Source organism: Contarinia nasturtii, unplaced genomic scaffold (assembly GCF_009176525.2).
Source record: "Contarinia nasturtii isolate CC-2019 unplaced genomic scaffold, AAFC_CNas_1.1 Cnas_scaffold_533, whole genome shotgun sequence".
Classification (NCBI taxonomy): domain Eukaryota; kingdom Metazoa; phylum Arthropoda; class Insecta; order Diptera; family Cecidomyiidae; genus Contarinia; species Contarinia nasturtii.
In genome coordinates, this window is record NW_022197885.1 from 1,403,178 (window position 1) to 1,411,249 (window position 8,072).

At 34.7% G+C, this 8,072-nt stretch overlaps 2 protein-coding genes across 2 annotated transcripts; both read right to left on the reverse strand.

The window, feature by feature from the left end:
- LOC116339689 lies at positions 1–4,783 on the reverse strand. Its single transcript, XM_031765717.1, has 9 exons — positions 4,511–4,783; positions 4,022–4,214; positions 3,752–3,915; positions 3,540–3,688; positions 1,071–1,236; positions 861–974; positions 557–770; positions 317–474; positions 1–248 (listed from the first exon to the last, which is right to left on the reverse strand). Exons 1-9 carry the CDS (start codon positions 4,742–4,744, stop codon positions 96–98), a joined length of 1,545 nt encoding a protein of 514 aa, XP_031621577.1. The 5' UTR covers positions 4,745–4,783; the 3' UTR covers positions 1–95.
- A 393-nt stretch (positions 4,784–5,176) lies between these two features.
- On the reverse strand, positions 5,177–7,924 carry LOC116339810 (signal recognition particle receptor subunit alpha homolog). The gene is made up of 7 exons (XM_031765866.1): positions 7,679–7,924; positions 7,293–7,551; positions 6,899–7,142; positions 6,160–6,822; positions 5,786–6,083; positions 5,548–5,715; positions 5,177–5,479 (listed from the first exon to the last, which is right to left on the reverse strand). Exons 1-7 carry the CDS (start codon positions 7,793–7,795, stop codon positions 5,354–5,356), a joined length of 1,875 nt encoding a protein of 624 aa, XP_031621726.1. The 5' UTR covers positions 7,796–7,924; the 3' UTR covers positions 5,177–5,353.
- Between the last annotated feature and the right edge of the window lie 148 nt (positions 7,925–8,072).

Here is an 8,072-nt window from a genome sequence, read left to right on the forward strand (position 1 = left end):
TTGTATTTGTGATGTGAATATGAAAAGTATTGGTTACATTTTTCACGCGACAACTTAAAGTAAGAATGTTGGCTTTTTAGAAATATATTTTTTTTTTATTTTTGTTTAAGAAGAAATGCAAGAATTGCTGTGAAAAGAACCGATACAATTGATATGCTATGCATTGATGAGGATCCATTGCAAATTTTACGAACCGATACCGTCTGTAATCCGCGATGCATTAGTAATGCATGAATACTTCCCATATCCTGCAAATGGAATAATTTCAAAAAAAAAAATGTAATTGCATTCAAGATGGCATTTGTCTCGGTTTTACCTCATTCGAAATGGAGTTCGGTTGCCGTGATAGAACGATGGTGAAAAACTGCTTCCCGGGCAGATTTTCGCAGAAAGTTAAAATCATTTGGTTGCTAACGACCTTCATTACTTGAATGACCCCAGTGAATTGGCCGTAGTTCAATTTTATCATTTGACCTACAACAATGGACACTTCACAGTAAAAATCCAGTATTCAATTAAAAATACAGGCACTTGATAAAAGTCATGCAAACGCTACCTTTTTGTGGTGCCGATGAAATCCAAAATCCACGTCGTGTTGTATTAAAACGTAATGTATATTCCAAATTGATATCCTGTTCGGACCAAACCAATCTTAAATGATTGAATTGTTGGGCACCGAATGGCCGTTGGTTATAGTCATAATTGGCTAAGATTTGCTGATTATGATACTCTTGGAAATTGTCTGGCTGCCGTGGTCGGGTTGATGCTATCTGCAACAGAACACAATCAGACAATTCATGTATACAATCACAAGTGCTTCAAATTGACTAATTCACACAATTTTAGGCAATTAAACTTACTTCATGAGTAATATCCGATAAATGAATCATAACACACGAATCCAATGCAACAGGATCGCTACGCATAGTATCATGATGCATAATTATTTCATTTCCATACCACATTCCGAGCAGCTAATATACAAAATTGTCACAGAAAAATATTTTTTGAATCAACATTTTTCTGTTAAAAAAAAAAAACGTAATGTAAAAATGAACATGAACACCCACTTGATCAATATTAACTTGATTTTGCGGCCGCAAGTCACTACAGAATAACGGTTGTTGTGGTTGCTGTGATTGTTGCTGCTGAAACATATTATCACATTCAATGTACTTGCTTATTGCAAGTAAAACAGCGAAAAATCCAATCACTTTCGTTTTCATCTTGGACGAACGATTTTATTAAATAAATTCTATGTTCGGAGCACCGTATTTTAAGAATAAACTAATTGAGTCGTGTAACTAATAATAAACTGGTTTTGCGTCTAAATTGTAACACCGTCACCAACAAACTGAATGATGAGCTTGTATTTCACTTAAGCCAGAGCTACGCCACACTAGAGTATCGTGAACTCGTATAGGTTTATATCATTTTCATTATAACGAGTGGCGAACGTTGCAAACGGAACGAACACATTATTATTACACTGCGGCTGGCTGGCTTTTCTGTATACATAAAAATGATCCCCTTCATAAAAGCAGTTAAAACCAATTAGATGCTTTCTCTCTCGCTCATCAATTAAATTAAGAGTTATTCTCGTTCATTTTTTTCCATAATAGCTGTTACGATTATTTAAAATGAAATGATTCACATTTGGTCGATTCGTAATGGCTTTTTTTTACAGTGGCAAATATTGTCCATACACTTTTTTAACTTGCGATTTTATTGTTAATCAGATATTTTCATAATTTTGTCATAATTTATCGAAATCAAGATAGAAATTAATGGGTTGATTTCTGTTTGAAAGTTCAATGTTAATCACTATATCGATAAATTGTTCACCACCCAATTCACAGTTCATTCAGCCACACACATTTTTTTCGCTCCATTACTGAATAATTAATGTTCACTATGTATTTTTTCTCTCCCCAGTGAATAAAAGATGAATAAACAATCCTGGATTGGATAAACCAGGTCATCAGGCGTTGGCGACATGGTAAATAAACGAAATAATTATAGAAAATCCCAAATAAAAATCATAGTATGTTTTCATAGAAAAAAACCTTAGTAAGACACCTTGAAAGGAAATCACAAAATTAATAGAACGAACAAATATAGTAATATATATATAGTGATTTGATAAGAGCTGACAAAAATGTCTCATGCAAATCGATTTGGAAGTGATTGACCAAACAAATGAAATACCATTCAAAGCATGCTTTTAACTATTGTAACATTGTACAATCATGTACAACGTAGGGACTTCGATATTTCCTTTGCAGCCAAATTTCACTTCCTTGTAGGGTTTGACTCTGGTTCTGTTTATTCAATTCATTAATGGATTTTCGGTTGTTCGCATTCTTTTTTTTCGTTTTATTCTTTATTTTGTTTTTTTTTTTTTTTCGGAGGGGTAAAAACATATATTGCCAAAACGCGCACGCATAGCATACGGTCGACGGGAGTATAAAAACAGTAGACTCCGATGTATGTTTTGTAGCATAACTGTGCCTCATCGTCAGCGATGCGTGAAATACTGTCTAAAATTTCGGAGGGTTGCATTTTTGCACGACAAGCAAAAAAAACATACACATGCTGCTTTTGATCGCCGACTCTTTTTGTAAATTGCAGACAATGCACTTGAAATCGGAAGTCAACGAAACATCATACCAATGAATCACCAATGTTGTGTATTTTTGACTCGACGTCTAGCTACATGAACCCCACGTTCTTTTGCCACGGTTTGCCAGTATCTCATAAAACAAACACAACCATTCTTTAGCTTATTTGGATGTTGAATAAATGACACAACTCATAAAATGAGCACAATTTTTGCGTAGGCACACGTCCTATAGGAATGCCTTCAATTTAATTAGTTTCATTTAGTACCGAACAATTCTATGCGGATTGGTGTAAAGTGATTCAACGACTCTTATACTACTTACGAACTCACTTATATGCTTAAATTGATTTAATTATGCTTTGGTTTACATTCGGCGCATTCGATTAGCTCTAAAAATGTAACGGAGAAGGAAAAAAACAACACTTTTCGCAGATGCCATATGGAACATTAATTTATTTTTCAAACGAAGGCTCACCACTGAATGAAACCCATTCAAAATTACATTAATTTAAATTTATTTAAATATGTGTGACTTCAGTGGGTGGTCACACAAGTCACATAACATCCACGATTGACATAGTTTGCAAAACAAACACCCAATTAATTCTAAAGAACATATGAATAAATCCAGTAGCACTAAACATCACATAAATAACTATAAAACTCTGAGATATTTAGTAAAATTTATAGAAAAAAAGGTGTCTGTAATTCCTAAAACACGACGGTAAAAAGTTCAGCAAAAGATTAACAATTGCATTTTTTTATCAATGTTCAGAGAATGTTCAAATTTTATTAGTAATCAACACGTTTCATTGAACATTTTACAATCAAATGGTTGTGAGTTTTTTATGACCCCATGGTCAATTTTGATGGATGAAATGACTGTTTCGTAATTTGCCATGTTCTTCGGAGTTACGTCCACTTGATTTTTATGCTGAAAATTATTCCAACTACGACTGATAGTAAACACGATACAGTAATCTTCTCAACACCACTACACACAGTTCGATAATAAAGATTTGGCAGCTCGCGAATTCGTAATTGTTCACGAAGATCCTTTATTAGCTGTAATTTAAAAATGGGGGTGATTTTGACATAGTTGTGATATTTTCTTTATTTTCCACTTACATCCATTGAAAGAGTATTTGCTTGACGTGTCAAAATGATAGAATACAGTTGCATTTGAGGTATATTCTCACAAAATGTTAACATCAAATAATTGTCCTTCGCGACGATGACCTGAACGGAACCCGAAAAACCAGAAAAACTGGGCTGTTCACCATAATGTTTGGCTGTAAATAATTTTTCAAATCATCACGATATTTTTTTTTAATCGAACAAACAAATTTAAATCACAATAAGACAAAAATTACTCTATCAAGTATTGAAAATAATTACGTTCATGTGGTGATGATGAAAACCAAAATCCTTTTCGACTTGTATTGTATCGTAGAATGTACTCCAGTTTTGTATCTAGCTCAGTCCATTGCAGCCTCAAGAAACGATAATCTTTCATTGGGTTCACCGAAGGACTTGTTCCAAATTGTGTAACAATTTCCTTTGGATTTTCGAGTGGTCTCAATGTAGCCATCTGTATTTTAAGATTTTTGTGAAGAAGAAATTTGATTTGTCACTTTTGAACATAAATGTAGGCGACAATTTAACCTATTGTAATATGTTGACATACGGTCTAACTTTAATTGGCAATAAAAACAATGAAAAGTGAGTAGATTTCAAAATTCTATTTGAGATAGATTCAATGCAATAATTAAATGGGGTAACTTTTTACGGAAAAAGTTAATCGACACTTATGATTTTGATAAAATACACGAAATCTGAAAATGAATTTGTGGTTCACATTTAAATTTTGTTTAAAACTTTGCTTACTTCATAGGGAATTTCATTAATGACAACAAAAACACAGTCTCTGCTCGATCTTTCACCGGTTACTCTATCTCTATGCGTAATAACTTCGGCCCCGAACCATGTGCCAATCAATTTTGTAACAGATACATTGGTCTGTGGATATAAGTCGGTGCAAAATTGTTTCGAACCGAGCTCTTGACCATATGTGGTGCCAGCCAAAAGATTCCAATATAGCACAAAAATAATAAAAATCATCTTATCTGCTATTCACATAAAAAATTTTTCATTTTTTTTTTTTTTTTTTCAAGTGACTGTATTATTGATAAATTGAGAAAGTGCGTGTTTTAAGGTTCATCGACAAGATGAAACTGAAATAACGTTGTATAGATTGTAATCTTTAACCCGAATAAACTCACACTCATCATGTGTGATGTGTGATGTTGTCTGTGTGATTCATGCAAGATCGCATGCAACACTGAATAATGAAGCCGCTAAGTTCTAGGGGAAGACACGGTTTTTTGTGAGCGCCAGTATTTCTATTAAATTGTCATATGACGTGTACAATTCTCAAGTCTCCCATAAGTTCTACTTTTTTCTAGTATTGAACTAATTACTCGAACCGATTGGGTGCGCTTACATCAATAATATACATATCAACGGCAATTAGTTTATGTTAAGAAAAATACATTTTTATGTCCATGCCCAAAAAATGGCGTCCTTTTATTTGAATAACAAAAAAAATTGACTTTCAAATCAAAATTGTAACAATTGAAATGGAAGGTAAAAAATAGCGGTAATGTTTATCGTTGGATGTGTCATTGTCGGAAAATGATGAATAGAATGCGGTTGATGGTGACATAGAATCTATTTCATTAGAGCATGTACGACAGCCTTTGCATTCAATGCTTTTAAATCGGTGTACGTTTGACCAGTTCCAACAAAGACAATTGGTTGACCTGTGATGTATGTCATTGAAATGGATGCTCCAACCTATGATGGATGATAGAATGTCAATTAGTAATTTGGAAAACGAAAAGGGAATTATTGTTGAAATTTACCTTGTCATCAATTGTATCGAATTTGGTTAGAACAATGCCATCGATTAAATGAGGATCAGCTACATTGGAGTGATCAGCCAAGGCTTGATTGAATTTCGTCAATTGATCAACTGCTTCATTTCCAACCAATGCCTCGCCGACGAATAACACTAAATCCGGTTCATTTACCTATTGGTACAAATGGCGAAAATATTGAAATTAAAAACCAGAACAACAAAAGATCTTAGCGCATGCTTACGGATATCAATTTGGTCAGAGCACGCATGAGTGGTTCGTTGTCTTGCATTCTGCCAGCAGTGTCGACTAGAACGACATCGATGCAAGAATCATGTGCAAATCGAATGGCCTCCATTGCAATGCCAGCTGCATCTTTGCCATAACCTTTTTCATAAAGTTGAACCATTTCACGGCCTCCGTGTTTTGCGGGGGGATGTAAAGCGTTCAAATGACGCATATGTGTACGCAACTGTTCAACAGCACCGGCACGGAACGTGTCACAAGCAGCAATCAATACATTAAAATTGTTCTCAATCAACCTGAAAATGAAAGGTGGTCTATTATTTATTTATTTATTTATTTATTTTTTTTTTTTTGATAAAGTGTGTTACCCACCAGAAACAGATTTTCGCCAGATTTGTAGATTTACCAACGCCATTTACACCACAAAATGTTATGACATATGGCCGTTGGTTTTTCTTCGCTTCCAAACAATCACGCAAAATGTCAATACGACGTTTTGGCGACAAGATTTGTACCAATGCTTCGGTTAATGCATTTCGTACAGTCGATGCAATAGTATCAAATGTGCCCAATACTTTTCCTTCCAATTTAACGGCAACCGAATCGCATAGTTCGTTTGCAATATAATTTGCTACATTCTTCGAAATCAAATGATCACGTAGTTTATCCAATACAGTTACCATGTCTTCCCGTGTCAAATTCTTGGCACCAACAAATTTCGAGAACATTGAAAACACACTATTTTTACCCGTGGATTTCGATTTGGTCGCGAGTTTATTCTTGTTATCATTTTCTTCTTCGGAGTCATTTTCTTCGAACTCATCGTCACTTTCCACCTCCAAATCTTGAATACCACCTTTCATCGAGCCAATCATTTCATTGTTCGACGTAAAATCACTTCTCATATCTTCTGGCTTATCCTTTGAACGATCTAATACGACGGCATCCTTTGACGAACCGCCAAACTCCCAAACACGAGCTTGTTTACCCGGTTTTGCCTTTTCGGTTGGCGTTTTTGGAGTTTTTGGCGATTTTCTAATGTGAAAAAAAATCGAAGAAAAAAGATATGTTGAACTACTCGATTTAACATAGACATTTCTATTGAACTCACTTCGAATCGGCCTTTTTCTTTCCCGACAATTTTTCAGCCATTTTTCGACGATTCTCCATTAAAACATCTTCAGTTAATTCATTGGGGTCGGGCTCTTCGACCACTTCGACAATTTTGACATTCTTTTTCGGCGGTGCCACATCTTTACCGTCTCTTCGTTCGATCATCGATGCAACCGTTTTCTTTGATTTTTGTGACTCATCAAATGTACGCATTGATTTGGGTAGTTTTGCTTGTGAACGACCTACAATTAGATGTGATTGGATTTAGAAAATGATCCGAGTTTTTCCCAGCGCTGCTGCTCAGCAAAATATATATTTATACTGTGGATGATAGCAGCGCTGTGTGAAACTCTGTGAAATGGTTATAAAAGTAAGGGTATTATTTTCATTACCCCATTTTTCTGATACTTCCAGAACGCGATTGAAATCGTCCAGAAAATCATATTGTAGAAAGCTTCGATCATGCCGTGAAACCAGAACATTTTTATATTTATCTCTAAATTCCAGGTGAACGTCACTCAAGAACTTGTCCACATAGGTCAGTTGCAGTATTTTTTGATAGGCAACCACGAAAATGAGCTCAAATTCGTTGTCCAATTTATATTGCACCGTTAAATCTTTGTAATCAAATGAATTTGAACCGGTACGCTCCTATTAAAAAAACAATATTAACAGAAAATCACAATTAAATGATGTCTATAGACTTCGCCAGTATGATACTCTCACTTTTATTGTTCCCAAAACCTGAATCATGCATGTTGTTCAATATTTAAATTACCTGCAAAATTACACTGCGAATTAATGCATTCACTGGCGGTGTAAAAATTTCCTTTGTACCACGGAAACACCATAAAACGATGCCTCCTTTCGTGAATATCGTGAATAAATCTAACATTTTTAATTTAAAAAAATAAATCGCAAAACCCAAAAAATTATTTAGTTTTGTGAAAACACAAAAACAAATGGTTCCTTTTAGTTGAACCAAAAACAGAATGTATTGTCTATGTGTTAACACGTCAACAATTTTACTTCAATTAAGAGAAATGTCTCTATCACAATTTGTCAGACACATTTCACGTGCTGTAGTGCCCGATGTGCAAGTGACATTCAAAACTGACATAAACGACAACAACAACCAAAACGGCTGCCATCGAAGTGAACAATGTTTTGAT

Excerpts from the sequence above, each read along its gene's own strand:
- LOC116339689 (XM_031765717.1), bottom strand. The coding sequence starts at position 4,744 with ATGATTTTTATTATTTTTGTGCTATATTGGAATCTTTTGGCTGGCACC. Across the intron at positions 3,916-4,021 it reads TTCATCATCACCACATGAAC|CCAAACATTATGGTGAACAG; the intron begins GTAATTATTTTC and ends AATTATTTACAG. Across the intron at positions 475-556 it reads TTCATCGGCACCACAAAAAG|GTCAAATGATAAAATTGAAC; the intron begins GTAGCGTTTGCA and ends CCATTGTTGTAG.
- LOC116339810 (XM_031765866.1), bottom strand. The coding sequence starts at position 7,795 with ATGTTAGATTTATTCACGATATTCACGAAAGGAGGCATCGTTTTATGG. Across the intron at positions 7,552-7,678 it reads TTCGCAGTGTAATTTTGCAG|GAGCGTACCGGTTCAAATTC; the intron begins GTAATTTAAATA and ends TTTTTTTAATAG. Across the intron at positions 6,084-6,159 it reads CTGGCGAAAATCTGTTTCTG|GTTGATTGAGAACAATTTTA; the intron begins GTGGGTAACACA and ends TTTCATTTTCAG.